Raw genomic sequence first — 17,964 nt, 5'->3', positions numbered from 1 at the left:
TACGGACTTGTGGACAACAGGGCCGCTTTATTTAACCATAGCAGAAATATCTTACATGATGTCTGCCAATATCGAGGATGATGACGCACCGCCAGATCTAGTCGATGTGTCGGCGATGCCCGCTGATCAGCCAGACTCTATAGAGGAAGAGCCGACAGCTCGAGTACCTATCACGCTGGTAACAGGTATGGTTTTGAAGAATGGTCTGAAAATATTTGATCAAGCACTAACTAGGCATTTAAAGGCTACCTGGGGGCGGGAAAAACCACCTTATTGAACTACATATTGACCGAGAAGCATGGCAAAAAGATCGCCGTGATCATGAACGGTTTGTCATTATCAAGAAGTGGCGATTCCAGACACAGGCTACTAACAGGGTCCAGAATTCGGCGATTGTATGTATAAAGCGAATTCGAATCTCTTTTTCGGCAATTCTCATTCTCCATCATAGCAACGGACATCGAAAAACCTTTGACCGTCAACGAAGGCGGCCAGGAAGTCACCGAGTGGATGGAAGTCGGTAATGGTTGCATCTGCTGCTCAGTCAAGTACTTACTATGCAACCCCGAGACCCTCCCACTTGAACCAATTTAACCATCTCTCCAGAGACACTGGCGTCATGGCTCTTGAATCTCTCATGGAGCGCAAAGGAACGTTCGACTACATCCTCCTTGAGACAACCGGTCTCGCCGACCCAGGCAACATCGCCCCAGTCTTCTGGATGGACGAAGGTCTCGGCAGTTCCATCTACCTAGATGGCATCGTCACACTCGTCGACGCGAAGAACATCCTCCACCTTCTCGACGAACCAACGCCAGAGCAAAAAGCAGAAGCCCATAACGCCGATCACGACCATGGCTCTGGCCCTGTGCTATCGATGGCGCATATGCAGATTTCCCACGCTGATGTGATTATCCTTAACAAGACGGATTTAGTGACGCCCCAAGAACTTGAGGCTGTCAAGGACCGCGTTACGGCTATCAATAGCGTGGCCAAGATCAATGTGACTGATCATAGTCGAACGCCGCAGATCGAGGGGGTGGTGCTGGATCTACATGCATATGATCATCTTGCAGACTTGGATTTCAGTAGGAAGGGACATAGTCATATGGACCCGGTATGTATCTTCTTATTTCGCCCCGTCTCTCACAGTCTGATAATGCTGACCTGTGACTTTAGGCAATCTCTACAGTAGCTATAACCACGTCACCGATTACTGCCGACAAGGTGATACGAGTGGATGAATGGCTACGCTCTGTTCTTTGGGAGTCGATATACCCCGCGCCAGCCAATTCGGACCCTGAAACGGCTCCTGTTAGCTTTGAGATTCATCGATTGAAGGGTATTCTCGTTCTTGAGGATGGCTCCACTCGAATTATTCAGGCTGTCCGGGATGTCTTTGAGATTAGAGATACAGAGCCCGCTAAGGGTGATGGTAGCGGTCCAGTCCAGTGCAAGATTGTGCTCATTGGTAGAGGTCTCGGCTCAAGCGCCGATCCATGGAAGGCAAGCTTTGAGTCCTACGTCCGGGAAAGCTGAGAGTGTCTCCCACAGTTACTCAATTACGACGAAGTGAAATGGAAGAGCTTTTTCTTTTGAAAACCCTCCTGGACTAGGCAGAATATGGGCCACATACCTGAGATCTAGAGTGAACCAGTAGTTGCATGGCAAGAAATCAATTGAAATAATACAGACATGTCAGCCAAAAAAGGAGAGCTAATGATCAGATACATTCAAACAGCCCTCATGAAACGCCGAACAGTTGAAGCCTCCAGTATATAAAAAAGGGACAAGGAAATAAAACAAATCAAGAGCACACGTAGGAAATGGCTAAAAGGGACTAAAGAAAAACACACAAAAAGTAGCATTAAAACAGTTGTTCAGATCAAAGTCCGCCAGAAGAATGCAAAAAAGAATAAATAAAAAAAGACTTTTGTTGGGACGCCAAATGTTCGCCGGCTTGCGCCATGGGCGGCGCACATGCCTTGAAAAGCAGAGCTTGAACGCGACAATGACGAGGGTTGAATGTACAATCAAGAAACGAAGGGGTATCGAGCGTGTACTCCCCAGGTAATGGGGCTATTTCAGATAAAAACGAATCTGGGTGTATTGTTTTCGGAAAAAAGGCTTCTGGGAAGAGAGCCTGGCGCTTGAACGCTTGGACGGAATTTAGATGAGATTGACGAGGCTTTCTCTAAACGCGGGATTGATGGGTAATTGGGATTCGGTCAAAGATGGTGCCAATCGGCGTTGGATGGAGGGTCGTGCTGGTCGTAGCCCGGGATGTGGTTTATTCTCTGAAACCGAAGGAATGGTGTTGGATTCAGGGGTACTTAGGGCAGGGTTGATGGGTAATATAGATTCAGACAGAGATGGCGTCAGGCGGCGTTGAAGAGGTGCTCGTGCTGGTCGTAAACCGGGGTGTGGTTGATTTTCCGAGGTCGGGAGAATGGTATTGGGTTCAGAGATGCTCAGAGCAGGGTTGATAGGTAATCGAGATTCAGACAGGAACGATACCAGCCGCTCAGAAACCGTTTTAGGTTGGGCAAAGTGTATTCCAGAATCTCGGGCAGATATCGAGCCCGAAGGGAAAGATTTGCGCTTCGATATGCCTATTGCTGGATTGATTGGCAGCCGAGACTCTGAAAGAGGTATGTTCAGCCCTTGGGGAGTGATCACGGGCTGCTTAGGCGGTGCTTTCGAAGAGTCTGGAGTCTCTGACTCCGTAGAGACGGGTAAAGGGACAGGGTGAGCCACGGCTGGGTTGATTGGCAATTGAGAATCGGCGAGCAGGAATGCCAATTGATGGTGAGAAGGGTTGGACTGAGCAGATATGTCCTCGTTTTGGCGAACGGTGCGAAGATCTGGAGGAAACGACTTGCGCTTGGAGAGCGCCGGGTTAATCGGCAGAGCTGAGAGAAACAGGGATGCTGACGTTTCAGGAAACTCATTTGATCGCACCAGAGGCGCGTTGTTGCCATCGGTGGGAGTTGATTTAGAGTCTTCATCATCGGCGAGACCAAGCCTATTAGATAGTGGCTCGTTCGCCGTTGTAGCATTGGAAGGGTGGTATGAAGGCTCTAGAGGAATGAATCGGGCCGCTTCTGCGTCGTTGGCAAGGGGCAATTGACATCCACCAGTTGATTCCTCCGATTCGATATGTGATTCCCACAGTCGTGGTTGGGGCTCCGTTTCCACTGGATTGAGGTCGTGAACGACTGTATTTTCCCATACAGATGGTACGGCAGTTTGTATTTGATGATCAGTTGGCAATTCCGAAGCTGGTTCCTGGAAGGAAGCGTGGGAATCTTCATTCCAACACCCGTCGTCCAGACCGTCGGATTCATGGTGGTTTAGAGTGGACGTGGAAGAATGCCGAGATGGAAAGGCGATTCCGTCGTTGGAATCAGCAAGTGTGACGGTCGATCGTTTACCCTGACCAGGGTGGTTGTGGAACAGGGGCGGAGAAATATCGATATCCTGCTCACTCGAATACTTCACTGATGGAACAGGGGTGAATAGATTGGGATTTGGTGTATTTCTCGTGCGCTGGGAATCGACAATATTGCCTTTAGGAAGGTGGGTCATTGCTGAGGTGGCGTATGGGAATCGGTGGTCTGGTCGAGAAAATAGATGTGTGGGAAAGAACGAGAGTAGTTCTTTGGCGGATATTCTGTGTCGAGGCATTGGGCTCAAACAGATATCGACTATTCGTCGATAGTAATCAGGAACATCCACATCAAAACCGAGGAATAATGGACGAGGTTGTCTTTCAGGCTCATCTTCTTGCATTGCCAATGCCCACAATGTCATGCCGAGCTGGTAGAGGTCTGTCTTGACGCCAATGTACATCGAGATCCGCTGGTTGCTCTCAATTTTCTGAGCAATTTCGGGGGGCTCCCATCCAACAGGGCAGCCTCTGCGATTGATGTCGATAATAGAGGCCTTGTCTTCCCCATCCACCACGATATTTGACAGCGTGAAATCGCCTTGGACGTAGCCGGACTCGTGGATCTCGCATAACCCCTGGACAATTTCTTTGGCCCACCGCTCCCGCCTCGCAAAGGGAATGCGACCACGCTGATCGTACAAGATGTCAACCAAGGCACCTTGTTCAGCGTAGCTAATGAGGAGCCCCTTGACTTTCTGATGATGCTCATCCACCACAATGCCTCCCACTTGAATCACATTGGGCGATCCGACCAGGGCGTGAAGAGCATTTATCTCGTAAAGGAATTCATCGACGGTGTCGGGGCCAGGAATTTCCTTCTTGATGAAATTGTGTCCACCCTGTTGCACTTTATAAACAAAACCGGAAAGATGCGCATCGAAGTGGAGGTGGGTTTCGGGAATGCATCGAGCGCCTGCGAGATGACCGATGCTGGAAATGGGTGGGTAGGGAATGATTTCGTTGACGTCCTCGGTGACATGAACGTGGAGACGGCCATCGCTGGTTTCAACCTTCAGATTCGTCACAGTATCGTAGAACTGGATGTCAGCCAGGGAATCACGGAGTGACTCGTAGATCCGAACGCTTTTGTCTCGCTGATATCGAAGTCCCTTCAGATCAGCCTCCAGCGAATCGGGCTCTGCTCCACGGTAATCGCATGAGATCGTCACTCGTCGCCATTGGTAAGGGTTTTCGACGTAGGTGATAAAAAACTTCTCCCTCTCTGAACGGTCCCGGAAGTGCATACTCAGATTGAGAATCCATCGATTATCCAGATCCATATCGATTGTGTCCGGTGCCGGCGCCGGCGCCTCCACCTCAGGGGTATCGGTTGTCACGTCGCCTTCCCAGTCTGCATAGAGACTGCTCTCTTCATTCGGTTGTGATTCCACAAGTTCGAGGGGTTCGAGGGGTTCGGGAGATGCAAAGGGATCGAAATCGTCCAGGGGTTCGTCAACCATGGTAGCAGGTGTCGGGCCGAGCCACTGAACCTCTGGCGCGGACAGTCGTGGGCCCGTTGGTGGTAGTGGAGACTGGGATCGGGCGTTCGAGGGGCTACTGCGGTCGGCAGACTGGGCGCGACGGTGTTCATGTTCGGGGGGGTGCTAGACGGGTTGGACGTTCGGGAATTGATCGTTTGAAGGTTGATCGAGGTAAACCAACCCCTACCCGACGAGATAGTCGACGGGTCAAGTTGTCCTGTCTAGAACGTGAGTTGCTGTCGACCGAGGCAGCGCGGTTATGATTTTGATTGTGGTTGTTGTGGGGGGAGGAAGAGTCGTCGGAAGAATCTCGATCGTCGCGGCCCAGCCATCTTCGCAGACCTAATTTATGCCACATGCTCTGCTTCTTCAACTTTTCGTCAGGAACTAGACCCAGCCGCGTCGGGCTACAGTTGTTGTTGGCAAGAGAGATGGCCATACGGCACCACCTGCAGATTCTGGTTGTTGACTCTGGTTCTGGTTTTGATTTTGGTTCTGGTTCTGGCTCTGTCGTCCAAGTAAAGACTCGAACACCCTGGTGGAAAGTCCGCTGGCCATAAGAATTGAACCAAAATTCGAGGGGCTCCTAGTGGCGGAAAAGGTGAGACTCAAAAAATAAGAAATAAAAAAGTTGGCGTAGTCCTGACAAGCCCACACACACACAGCTTGCTTTCTGCTCCCCAAAGCTCTCCCTGTGAGTCACGTTGGTTTGGGACGTATCCCCCTTGAATTTTCAAGTCACCCTGTCAATTCGAGGGATAGAGACTTCCGCTGAGGTCCGGGTCCAGATCAAGGTCAAGGTCAAGGTCAAGGTCAAGATTCAAACGTGTCACACAACGTCGGGCTGCAATAGGCGCGGTGGCTGGGAGGGCTGGTCCGTGAGAATGAGCTTGCGGAAAGGCGGTGCAGACGAGAGATGTCGGTCAGAGAACTCGGTCAAGAATCTCTGACTCTCCCAAAGGCAACAAATAATTGATTCTTTGCAGAAGAATAAATGTTGCTGGTGGGATGAGATAGTGTGTTGATCCACTGCAAGGCCTGATGTCTCACAGCGCTCCGGAGCAAAAGGACTCTGCAGGGGATCAATCAGAAGAGCCAGCAGGAGGCAACCCAAAAGATATAAAGAGTCAAGGGAGTTATAATAGGTAAAATAAAATAAAGAGGAAAATCAAGGTCAAGAATATGATTCATCCAACGCGCGCACAGATCAAAAAAAAATAGAAAATAAAAAGCCGACAGGATGCGTTGCGGCCTGACAACTCATGCCTGATTGGGAGGCTCAACGAAGATCGGCTGGGCGACAATATTCAAAGTTGACATAAACCAGGATACTAGTAGTACTACGGAGTCATTATTACTATTCTATATTATCCTGTATACTTCATAGTACTAGTATGTATCATATCTTTTCCGAGTCGTAGTAGTAAACATGGATTCATCGACAGGACTCCACACTCACAGTGGATCGGTTTGGAGATGAACCTCAAAAGTGACGTAGGTAGGATCTATCTGCTATCGGGAAACCTCACAAAAAAGACATGCATGCAAACGGAACTTGAAACAGTACTGCTTCGGAAACTCATGAGAGTGGAGTGAAATTTTGGACTTGGGGGCTCAATGCTAATCAAAACACGCGTCTACCCGCAACTCCAGTCCATGCATTCCATGGAATGATAAGACGCCATATACATCCCATAACAGTCAAAAAGGGAACAAACAAGAAAGAGAGAGAAGAAAAAAAAACTGTACAGAAATAATAATTCACACATATGTACCAGAGGGGGGATTCCTCGACACCTGGGCATCCATAAAGACATTTCACTCATCACCCTCATGCTCGCCCTTCTTGCCCTCTGGCTTGGCCAGTGACTTCTGCCAGATCTGGCGAGCACCATCATGGTCCAAGTCGGAGAATAGGATGTCGAAAACCTGGGAGTACCAAGAAACTGGGTGGCCCTCAATACCGTCCTTGATATTCTACATAATAGCATTATTAGTTTGAAATTCTCGCGATTATGGACCGAATGGGTAATATGGTGATTCAAAACTTACCGCAGGCAACTCCAGCCAGTCAGACAAGTTATCCGCAGGGAAAATAACCTTGGTTGCACCAGCACGGCGAGCGGCGACAGTCTTCTCTCGAAGCCCACCAATGCGCATCACCTTACCGGTCACCGTCAACTCTCCAGTCATGGCCACGGTCGGGTCGAGGGAGTGGTTCAAGGCGAGAGAAAGGAGCGAGCTGGCCATTGTAATACCAGCCGAGGGACCTGTAAATCATTAATTAGAATTTTGCGTGGAGGTCGGAGAGATACGAGAGTAAACATACCATCCTTGGGAACCGCTCCTTCAGGGCAATGGAGATGAACCTTGGCCTTCTCAAAGAATTCGTTCTCGGGGAATTGCTTAACCATGAGAGATTTGGCAAACGAGTAAGCAATATGTGTCGACTCCTTCATCACATTTTGCAGGTTTCCGGTAATATCAAGTCCTGGTCGCGATCGGTGGTTCAGGACACTTTCCAGGATACACTCAACATACAGCGCCGCTCCGCCCATGCTGGTCCATGCGAGACCCATGGTGACACCAGGAGGGAACTGGTCGTACAGGCGGTCGGCAGTGAATACTGGGGGGTCCGACGTAGTCCTTCAGGGATTCTTTGCCAATATCAAGTGTGACTTCATCGGGAACCTTGAGGCCCAAGCGAGGAGTTTCAGTGGTAGATTTCTCGGGTTCGATCGGCGCTTGGGCAGGGTCGGAGGACTCATGTTCCTTGTCCTCTGCTTGGGCAGCCTTACCCTCCTCGGTGAGGGCATCCTCCTCCGGGAGAGCCTCCTCGCCCAGATCCTGAATAATCTTGAATGCTGCCTTACGGTAGACCTTCTCAATTTGCTTCTTCAGGTTGCGGACACCACTCTCCCGGCAGTATGATTTAATTAACTCCTCAATAGCCTCATCCTGAAGGTTGACGTTGACATTGTCCAGACCAGTCATTTCCTTAGCGGCTGGCGCAAGGTAGCGCTTAGCAATTGCCATCTTTTCGTCTGCAACATAGCCGGAAAGCTCAATGAGCTCCATTCGATCCAGCAATGGACGAGGAATGGTATCAGTGAGGTTGGCTGTGCAGACGAAGAGGACCTTGGATAGATCCACTGGGACATCCATATAGTGATCCAGGAAGGAGGAGTTTTGTTCGGGATCAAGCAGTTCCAGCAATGCAGAAGAAGGATCGCCCTGGTGGCCACGGCCAATCTTGTCAATCTCATCAATAAGAATCAGGGGATTCTCGGTTTGACACTTCTTCAACGCTTGAATGATGCGGCCAGGAAGAGCACCGACATAGGTACGTCGGTGACCCTTGATCTCGGCAACATCTGTCAACCCACCCACGGAGAAGCGGTAGTATTGTCGGTTCAGGGCGCGGGCAATCGACTTGCCAATACTTGTTTTTCCAACACCCGGGGGACCAACAAAGCAGAGAATCTTTCCTTCCACAGTTCCGCGCAGTTTTCCGACAGCGATGAATTCAAGGATTCGGTCCTTCACGTCCTTCAAACCATAGTGGTCCTCGTCCAAAACAGTCACTGCATTCTTAATTCCAAAGTTCTCAACGCTCTTCTGGCCCCAAGGAATCTGGGTCAACCAGTCCAAGTAGTTGCGAGTAACGTTGAACTCCGACGCAGCAGGTTCAAGGTGGGCCAATTTGTTGAGTTCCTCCTCGAAGACCTTCTTAACAGCCTCGGGCATAGCAAGCTTCTCTGCCTTCTCCTTGAACTTCTCTACCAGCTTCTCCTTGCCGTCTGACTCAATACCAAGTTCCCGTTTGATCCCCTTCATTTGCTCCATGAGCCAATACTCACGCTGGCGCTTTTGGATCTTAGCCTCAACGTCCTTGGTGATCTTGGACTGTAGCTGAGCGTTCATCAACTCCTTCTTCAGAACAACGAGTGCCTTTGGAAGACGTTCTTCAACATCCATGGTCTCAAGAACTTCTTGCATCTCCTTCAGCTCACCCGCTGAAACTGCGGCAGCGAAATCTGCAAGTTTGGCAGGCTCGTCACTCAGGTTTCCAGGGAACTGGTCGGTGTAGAAGGCTGAGATCTGGTCGCGGAACAAAGGGTTCAAGGTAGCGATTTCCTTGCACACATTCACGATCTCACTGGTGACCGCGCGAATGATTGGGCTCTTCTTATCGAATGGCTCCTCCGCAAGATTCTCGACGTTAACAAGACTGACGGGATACTTCCGGAGAAAAGAAGTGGGCTCGTAGTGATATTTGGGCGCATTTTCCGGGGCCCCTTCCTCGAAACTAGCCACAACGTCTCCCTTCTTCTCGGTTTCATTTTCTGGCGTTTCGGTTTCTTTCTTCGGGGTCGTAGGTGGGAGCAATTCCGAGATTTTAATGCGGCGATGGGGATATAGCACAGCCGTCACACCAGTAGCCTCTCCACGGAGTGGATATGCTGCGGTGATCTGGGCAAACACACCGGTCTCATACACGTCATCCATGTTCTCAATGACATCGCCATCCGCATTATCATCCTTGAACAAAAAGGCACCCACGTAAGGTTGCCCGCGTTTCATCATATCCTGAATAGCAGCGGCAACATTCGGGTCTCGGATAGTGATTGCCTTGTAGAAACCGGGGAACAAGGACGCTTGGCAATGGGAATTGCCATCACTTGAGGGTATACATCCGGCACCGCCGGTTTCTGTAGAGCCTTGTCCCCAGAGCCCTTCTTTCCCTTCTTTCCACCGTCGTCATTTCCACCAGAACCACCACCACTTGCAGAACTGGGCTTAGAGTCTGCCTGGCCACTGTTCGGGGGAATGGGAGATGGAGATTTGTTCGCATCACCCTTGCCATCCGATGCATTGGCATCCTTCTTAGCATCCTCCTCTAGCCCACGTTGTTCCTTGTCGTTGGATGTTCGGTCCTTCTTCCGTGCGGGACCTGTCTGTTCCGACGACTTCTTCCGTGGTTCAGGGATTTTATCGGCATCCTTAGCATCCTGAGATTCTTTATTCGACTCGTCCTCCGTTTTCTGGTCGACATCGTCCTTGGGGTCGTCTGATGGAGGCTTCTCTCTCCGGGCGATTGAGCTTGAGGAGAAGGTGCGGGGAGCGGAGAGAGGGGATCGGGGTGCCCGGTTCAAGAGCGGCGAGGACCGGAGCGTCGCATTATTCCTTGGGATGGAGAGAATCGTTCGACGAAGCAAAGGACGAGGTGTTTGGTGGAGCGCAGCTCTCCAGGGGAGGGTCTGGCCGCGGAGCATGCTATTCGAATCTCTGGCGGGAAACGGTCGGTGGTGTGGTCGATTAAGGATGAAGGGTGAGATATAAAGGATGAGCTCTAGCTACACGTCGGCGAGCTTCCAGGAGATAGGAAGGGAAAGGAGGAGGGAGGAGTGTGAGGTGGAAAAGAGCTGGTGGTCCGTCTTCGGAGCTCGGTCCCAGGCTGCTCGTGCTTGGCTCACCTCGTCGGCGACGGTAGAACCATTATCCGAGGCTTCCGCCTTCCGTTTTCGACCCGGGGAAGCTTCTGGCAGCCCTAAAGATCTTATCTTGATGCGCCCACGCAACCCTAAGACCCGTTGGATCGCCCAGAAACATAGGTCTGTAGTACCCTTTTAAGTGGATAAGTGGCCTAGATCTTGTCCGTTTAATGAAATATTGCTCACTTAATTAGTGCTGTTTATTATATCATAACTTATGTGACATTGTATCAGTTTTATCGTTATCACGACTGTACTATACACCATCCTAGGATGGCAACTCATTCAGTATGGCGAGGGTATTACTAGGAGTGGCGCGAGTTTCGGGCCTTGACTTGGTCAGGTCGTCCCCGAAAGCTCGTAATTCATCAGATATAGCACCACCAGGGCTACATTCTGTGGCGATGAAGAAGAGTAATTTTTCGTAAGCCCAACAGTCCGTAGCAATCTGTGCATCCAAACACGCGTCGGCCGGGGTCTTCTCGGTGTTTTCTTCCATGTACACCTGCATCTCTGGGGAGAGCCATTCCCATGTGTAATATCCAGCACCGCCGATATCGATGAGGAAAGCATTCCGCTCACTATCTAAAACAACATTCGAAGGTTTGATATCAAGGTGAGACCGACCCTTCGTGTGTAGCAAGTTCAGTGCTTTTCCCACCTGCATAGCCCACTGCATCTTTAGATATTCAGTCACGGCTATTTCCTCGCTCGTGATATGGTCGAGTGAACCTTTGGAATAGTATTCGAGAAGGAATCCCGTAACCACACGCAGCATCTTGCTTGACGGGGAGGTCTTGTAGGGGTTTTCTGACTCCACTAGGCCTACTAATTGCGCAATGTTCGGCTCTTCACAGAATTGTGCCAGCGCGTTTATCTCACTTATGATATCTTCTGTGTCTCGGGGCTCATATATGGGGCGATCGATCGTTTTGTAAATAAACTTCCGATGCTCCAAAGTAATGGTAGATACTGCAGGAGCGATGAGCTGATGATTCTGGAAACAGTTGGTGGTTTTATTGACGCAATTACTTTGGACCCTTTCCCAATGTTTTGACGGAAAATAGTGACGGGAAGAGACTTATTGTGATACTCATCTTCGAACAAAATGTGACAAGTTTCTAAGGGAGACTTTCGAACTTAAGCATGCCAAAATATGATTAGATCTGCCGCAAATAGCCGAATGAAGATCGGAAGAACAATAGGCGCGGTGTCTCCTGTGAAGGTGAACCTTCTATGGGATTGAATCGATATTTCACAAACTACACAACTATTCCATGTCATCCAGTCCTCTCCAACAAGAGTGGTTTTTTTTTTAAGATAGTAGTCGTTATTCTATTCCAATCTGCAATCATGATCCCATACTTCCATACTTCCCCGGCATTCGGTTATTACATCATCTCCACATTAGGAATAGCGCACTCACGTGATTCAAAACTTCTCCGACGAGAAGCTTCTTCGCGACCATCGAGCAACAATTGTAAAGGCCAGTGGCGTCAATCAGGCTTTGCCATTCACCCTCTCATCTTCATTCCTCGTCCACTCATTCACAAACAATTAAATCGCCGAAAAATAGTCGCGACGACAACCATCCAACCACTTCCCGGGGATTACTATCAATGAACCCATCCGCGGCATTCCCTAAGGCCGCGGGTCTCCCCGCGCGCCTCCTGCGGGCACCAACACAATGCTCGAAGCAAACAACGACACCTAATCTCTGCTCGGCCGGTCAGAAGCGTGGTTATAATGTCGTGGCTTCCCCATCACCTGCCAGACGCCACCGCGAAGGAGTCTACAACCCAAAACCTTCAAATGCTTTCTCCGTTCGGGTAAGTGGCCTTCTGCGATCTCAATATGCATCTTTTACCTGCCAATCTTTCGATCGAAATCTAACCAGTGACAGACCTTCCACTCTACCGCGCCACTCTCGATCGCCGATCCCTACAAAACCCTTGGCGTGGACAAGAAGGCCTCCGCCGGCGACATCAAAAAGGCCTACTATGGCATGGCCAAGAAATACCACCCCGATACCAATAAGGAGGCTGATGCGAAGGACAAATTTGCCGCGGCTCAATCAGCCTACGAGCTGTTATCCGATGCAAAGAAGCGAGAGAACTACGATCGATTTGGTTCCGCGGCTTTCGATCAAAACGGCGGCTTCGACCCAAGTGGAGGCAATCCCTTCGCAGGAGCAGGTGGCTTCCATGGATTCGGGGGAGGCTTCGGAGGTGGTGGATTTGGAGGAGGATTCTCACAGGATATCAACTTTGAGGATCTTTTTGGCGCCTTTACAGGAGGGGCTCGCCGCGGCCCTCGTGGCCGCCGCAATCCGTTCCAGGAACAGATTCTTGTGGGTGAGGACATTGAGGTGCAGAGCAACATTTCCTTCATGGATGCGGCGAAGGGTACATCTAAGGAAATTGTCATCACGCCTCTTACTCAGTGTGGAACTTGTTCCGGCGATGGTCTCAAGTCCGGTGCGAAGCGATCCCAGTGCCGCCAGTGCAATGGTACCGGAACCCGAGTTCACATCATGCAAGGTGGTTTCCAAGTTGCGGCAACCTGCGATTCCTGCGGAGGTGTCGGTATGACTGTCCCTCGGGGTTCTGAGTGCGGTACTTGCAGCGGAAACGGTGTTATAAGGGAACGAAAGACCATCAAGGTTGATATCCCTGCTGGTGTGGACAATGGTATGCGAATGAGGGTTACCGGAGAAGGTGATGCTCCTCCTACCGGAGCTGCCGCGGCTGCTGGTGCTCGCACCCAGCGTGGTGACCTTTATGTTACCATTCGTGTTGCTCCCGATCACCGTTTCAGCCGTTCTGGTGATGACATCCTCTATACCGCCTCTCTTCCGCTCACCACTGCACTTCTCGGTGGTGAAGTCACAATTCCTACTCTCGACAAGGAGGTTAAGGTCCGGGTCGCTACCGGTACCGGTACTGGTGATCGAATCACTTTGGCGGGAATGGGTATGAAGAAGATCGGTAGCAGTCGCATGCGCGTCCAGCCTACTGGTGATCTGAAGGTAGAATTCAAGGTTGCTATGCCCAAGTACCTCACTGGCAACCAGCGCACTATTCTGGAGGTTCTTGCGGATGAGATGGAGGATAAAACGGCTCGACGGACCATGAATTTCAGCAAAGACAAGTAAGTTTCCAGCAGTTTCGCCTACCGAGATTGATCACAATGCTAATATATGGGCCAGCCCTCCATCGACTAGCGGATCTACCGAAGAATCATCTAAGAATGAAGGGTTTCTGAAGTCTGTCTGGCATAAGCTGACGGAGAAGAACTCTGACTCCAAGACCGAGACCAAGGGCGCAAAGGACGCAAAAGATGCGACAGATACCAAAGAGGGTGATAAGAAAGAAACTGGCAAGGACGACTCAAAGAAGTCGAGTTGAGCTAATGTAAATGTTCCATGTACTTCTATCTCCCTTCATCTTGGGTTGTATTTACTTTCAATGTCATAGCGCCGGCGAGCTCGGGGAGGCCTTGTTCTGTTTGGAGGATGGGGCAGACGCCTTGTATTATTATTACTTTGTGTTAGGTTGTCATCAAGCTCTCTACTCCTTAGTATTAGAATTAGAATATAGAAGTTTGAGAAAAGATACGATAGTAGGGCTCCTGGGCCTCTCGGAAGCATACTAATAGTCTGGAGCTGCTCCTTGGAGATTGCCCTACTTGTTGAATTTATGGATAAATTTAATTCAAGCCAGATGAAAATAATTTTTAAATTATTCCTCCAATATTTACTAGTGCCGATTTCCTAGGACCCAGTCCATGATGATCCGTACCCTGCCAGTGATCTGGCTGGGCCCTGTGGTTGGCGCCCCCCGACTCACCCGTCACGGTCATCACATCCCACCTGTCACCTTCCACCGCGCGCGGGCTTTCCCCCTCCCTCTCCCCCTTGTCCATGTCCATGTCCCCCTCTCTCTGCGCTGAGATTGAATTCGATTGCTGCCTTTGATACCACCGAAACCGACGTCATTGACCCAACTAGCGATTAGCGACCATCAGGCGCCGACCTTCCGCCTTCCCTTTACCCCACACAGCCTTCCGATCCCCTCAAGGCACCGTTGATTCAACAGCCTTCCCCCTTGTTCCTACATACTCTCAGCTATCGCTAGTGGATGGGAGCAGCTGGCTCCTGACAACCATTCCGTCACCATGGTTCAGTCACCTATGCTTTCGTGTCCGCTGAAGCAGACCAACGAGATCGATTGGGTCCAGCCCCTCAAGGATTACATCCGACAGACCTATGGCGAGGACCCCGAGCGCTACGCGCAAGAATGTAACACCCTCAACCGACTTCGCCAGGATATGAGAGGAGCTGGAAAGGATAGCGCTACCGGCCGTGATCTGCTGTATCGATACTATGGCCAACTAGAACTCTTGGATCTACGGTTCCCCGTTGATGAGAACCATATCAAGATCTCGTTCACATGGTACGATCTAGAATGCTAGCCCGTCTTACAACTACAAACCATTGCTTACCCACTGTTCGAAATCCTTTTAGGTACGATGCCTTCACCCATAAGCCTACTTCACAGTATTCCCTGGCCTACGAGAAAGCTTCCATCATCTTCAATATCTCTGCCGTTCTCTCCTGCCATGCTGCCGATCAGAATCGCGCCGAGGATACTGGGCTCAAGACTGCATATCACTCCTTCCAGGCATCAGCTGGAATGTTCACCTATATCAACGAGAACTTCCTTCATGCACCCTCGACCGATCTGAACAGGGATACCGTCAAGACCCTTATCCACATTACACTTGCTCAGGCCCAAGAGGTGTTCCTCGAGAAGCAAATAGCAGACGGAAAGAAGCCGGGATTTCTTGCCAAACTAGCCAGCCAATCCGCCTATCTCTATTCTCAGGCTGCGGAGACCTTGCAGGACTTTGTGACTAAGAATGTCTTTGACAAGGTCTGGTCGGTCGTAGCGCAGGCTAAGACGGCGCATATGGGCTCTGTGGCATCTTACTTCCAGGCGATTGCAGACAGCGAGAGTAATTCCCATGGTATTGCAATTGCTCGACTTCAGCTTGCCGACAAACAATCCGCTACGGCGATCAGTTGCGCCAAGGGATTCCCCTCGTCCCCTCCAGCAACATCCAATCTCACTGCAGAGTCTGGAAGTACCCTCATGGATCAAATCAAGCATCACCATTCAAATGTTGAGACCCAGCTCGCCTCAATGACCAAGGACAACGATTTCATCTACCACCAGCCAGTCCCAAGCGAGGCTGGGCTCTCGCCAGTAGCCAAGCTGCCAGCTGCCAAGGCAATTCCAGTCAGCGAGTTATACCAAGGACAGGATATCCAGCGGATTATTGGCCCTGATATATTCCAGAAACTCGTACCCATGGCCATTACAGAGAGTGCTAGCTTGTACGACGAAGAGAAGGCCAAGCTGATTCGTGCTGAAACCGAAAAGGTGGAAACCGCCAACGGCGAGATGGCTGCTAGCCTTGACTATTTGAAACTTCCTGGTAGTCTTAACATTTTGAAAGGCGGCATGGACCAAGAGATGACCGTGGATGAAGATTTCCGTCGTTGGTGCTCGGAGCTTGGTGGGCATAAGCCATTCAATAAAGCCCTCGATGAGTTGCAGGACCGGAAAGCAGAGGTCCAAGCTGCGCTGGATGGATGTTCCAAACAACTCGACCTGGAAGAGAGCGTTTGTGAGAAGATGCGATCCAAGTATGGGGGTGATTGGAGCCAACAACCCAGCGGCCGTCTCAACACTACGCTTCGAGGGGACGTTCGCGCCTACCGGGATACGATCAGCGAAGCCAGTGCTAGTGACACTCAGCTTTCAGCCACATTCCGGCAATACGAGAGTGACTTCGATCAGATGCGTTCCGCTGGAGAGACAGATGAAGCCGATGTGCTTTTCCAGCGGGCCATGATCAAAGCCGGCTCAAAGCATTCTAAAGGCAAAAATGGCGTATCTAGCCCTGCCGAAGGTAGTCTCCTGGATGATGTGAACATTGAGGGCGGCATGTCTGTATCGGATCAAATTAACAAGGTTGAGGAGATCTTGAAGAAGCTCAATCTTGTCAAGCGTGAACGCTCTCAAGTACTGAAGGATCTGAAAGAAAAGGTAGGTAGCATAGTGACTGTTGATTTGAACCGTGTGTCTGAAACTATACTAATTCAATCCTTAGGTTCACAATGATGACATCTCAAACGTGTTAATTTTGAATAAGAAGTCAATTGCCGGCCAGGAGACCCAGCTTTTCGAAGCAGAGCTTGAGAAGTTTCGCCCGCATCAAAATCGCCTCCTACAGGCCAACCACAAACAGTCTTCACTGATGAAGGAGTTGACAAAGATCTACGCCGATTTACTCCAAGACAAGCGAGTCCAGTCCGAGCAGTCAAAATATGAGGGCATTACTCGGCAACGGAATTCTGTCATGGCACGTTACAAGAAGATCTATGAGGCCTACAATGGTCTTTCATCTGGTGTTGTCCAGGCACGGACCTTCTACAAGGAAATGGGCGAGAATGCCGATAGCCTGCGCAAGAACGTCGAGACCTTTATCAGCAACCGCCGGTCCGAAGGTGCACAACTCTTGAGCCAGATTGAGCGAGACAAGGCAAGCGGTGTTTCGGAGCAGGAGGACCGCGAGCGAGAAAAGCTTCGACAGCTGATGGAACGCCTCTCTACGGAGCCTAAAACATCGTCGACCTCGCCTTCCACTGGATCCGCGGGGGCTCCCCCAGCTCCATCTAAAATCAAGTCGCCTCCGCCGCCAGTCCATGCACCTTCGTATTCAGCAACTGGTCCGTCTCCCCAGATGTCCCCACGCTATCCGCCCACCATGCCTGGGGCACCTGGTGCTCCTCTCTCGCATTCACCGGCACCTTACGGTCAATACATGAGCGCGAATTCCGGATACATGTCTGGTCAGCCATTCCAACAGGGAGCTGCCGCGCCTCTCTCCGAAGGATATAACCCCATGGCATACCCGTATCAGACACCTGTCTCGCCGCCTCCGAACCAACAATACTTCTCTCAAACTCCTACCCCATACAGCGGCTACACCAGCGCCAGTCCAGCTCCCTCTGCTGCAGTAGCCACTCCACAACAGCATTACATGGCTCCCCAGGGCTACATCCCCCCTCCACCTCCCCCTCGTCCACAGCAACCCAGCTACCCCCCTTCGGCTGGTGGAGTCTACCCATCCGGGCCTGGCGGTTACTCGCAGGCCCGGCCATACGGCCACCAAAAGGCGCCTTCCCAATCTCAGCCACCATCCGCATCGAATGACCCGTGGGCAGGACTAAATGCGTGGAAATGAAGTCTCACCAGGAAAAATGGGAATGGCAAATCTGGAGGGGAGAGGGCATATCTCGGCGTTAGCTTTGCTTTAATTTGATATCACTCGTGTTTGAAATTTTGTCTCTAGCCTGCACTGCATTATCTTTCCTCTGCCGAGGAAAGATTTTCGGTCGTAGGTGGATGTTTACTCTTCTACTCGTACTCAGCTTGAGGCAGCCCCTGTGTTGTTATGTACATGACAA

The 17,964-nt window shown here is 50.7% G+C and overlaps 6 protein-coding genes across 6 annotated transcripts; 3 read left to right on the top strand and 3 right to left on the bottom strand.

The window, feature by feature from the left end:
* Window positions 1-55: 55 nt before the first annotated feature.
* On the top strand, window positions 56-1,539 carry N7533_012280 (CobW family GTP-binding protein; the record flags this gene model as incomplete). Its single annotated transcript, XM_057108930.1, has 6 exons — window positions 56-185; window positions 245-328; window positions 384-395; window positions 452-548; window positions 607-1,117; window positions 1,180-1,539. The coding sequence occupies 6 exons, from the start codon at window positions 56-58 to the stop codon at window positions 1,537-1,539; spliced, it is 1,194 nt and encodes a 397-aa protein (XP_056954031.1).
* A 630-nt stretch (window positions 1,540-2,169) lies between these two features.
* Window positions 2,170-5,371, bottom strand: N7533_012279 (uncharacterized protein; the record flags this gene model as incomplete). Its single annotated transcript, XM_057108929.1, has 2 exons — window positions 2,170-5,055; window positions 5,114-5,371. 2 exons carry the CDS (start codon window positions 5,369-5,371, stop codon window positions 2,170-2,172), a joined length of 3,144 nt encoding a protein of 1,047 aa, XP_056954030.1.
* A 1,379-nt stretch (window positions 5,372-6,750) lies between these two features.
* On the bottom strand, window positions 6,751-10,208 carry N7533_012278 (ATPase AAA-type core; the record flags this gene model as incomplete). The annotated part of the gene is given in 5 exon segments (XM_057108928.1): window positions 6,751-6,909; window positions 6,985-7,202; window positions 7,262-7,529; window positions 7,540-9,564; window positions 9,576-10,208. The coding sequence occupies 5 exon segments, from the start codon at window positions 10,206-10,208 to the stop codon at window positions 6,751-6,753; spliced, it is 3,303 nt and encodes a 1,100-aa protein (XP_056954029.1).
* A 487-nt stretch (window positions 10,209-10,695) lies between these two features.
* N7533_012277 (uncharacterized protein) lies at window positions 10,696-11,205 on the bottom strand (the record flags this gene model as incomplete). Its single annotated transcript, XM_057108927.1, has 1 exon — window positions 10,696-11,205. The coding sequence occupies one exon, from the start codon at window positions 11,203-11,205 to the stop codon at window positions 10,696-10,698; it is 510 nt and encodes a 169-aa protein (XP_056954028.1).
* An 841-nt stretch (window positions 11,206-12,046) lies between these two features.
* N7533_012276 (putative mitochondrial DnaJ chaperone (Mdj1)) lies at window positions 12,047-13,834 on the top strand (the record flags this gene model as incomplete). Its single annotated transcript, XM_057108926.1, has 3 exons — window positions 12,047-12,256; window positions 12,331-13,577; window positions 13,636-13,834. The coding sequence occupies 3 exons, from the start codon at window positions 12,047-12,049 to the stop codon at window positions 13,832-13,834; spliced, it is 1,656 nt and encodes a 551-aa protein (XP_056954027.1).
* Window positions 13,835-14,603: 769 nt separating this feature from the next.
* bro1 (putative signal transduction protein BroA) lies at window positions 14,604-17,741 on the top strand (the record flags this gene model as incomplete). The annotated part of the gene is made up of 3 exons (XM_057108925.1): window positions 14,604-14,881; window positions 14,953-16,540; window positions 16,605-17,741. 3 exons carry the CDS (start codon window positions 14,604-14,606, stop codon window positions 17,739-17,741), a joined length of 3,003 nt encoding a protein of 1,000 aa, XP_056954026.1.
* Window positions 17,742-17,964: the final 223 nt, after the last annotated feature.

The sequence above is a fragment of the Penicillium manginii genome, assembly GCF_028828005.1.
Source record: "Penicillium manginii strain IBT 31320 chromosome Unknown utg000009l:1.0-3297300.0:1.0-3298630.0, whole genome shotgun sequence".
NCBI classification, from domain to species: Eukaryota; Fungi; Ascomycota; class Eurotiomycetes; order Eurotiales; family Aspergillaceae; genus Penicillium; species Penicillium manginii.
Note: the sequence above shows the minus strand (reverse complement) of the source record. Positions and strands in the feature narration are given on the sequence as shown.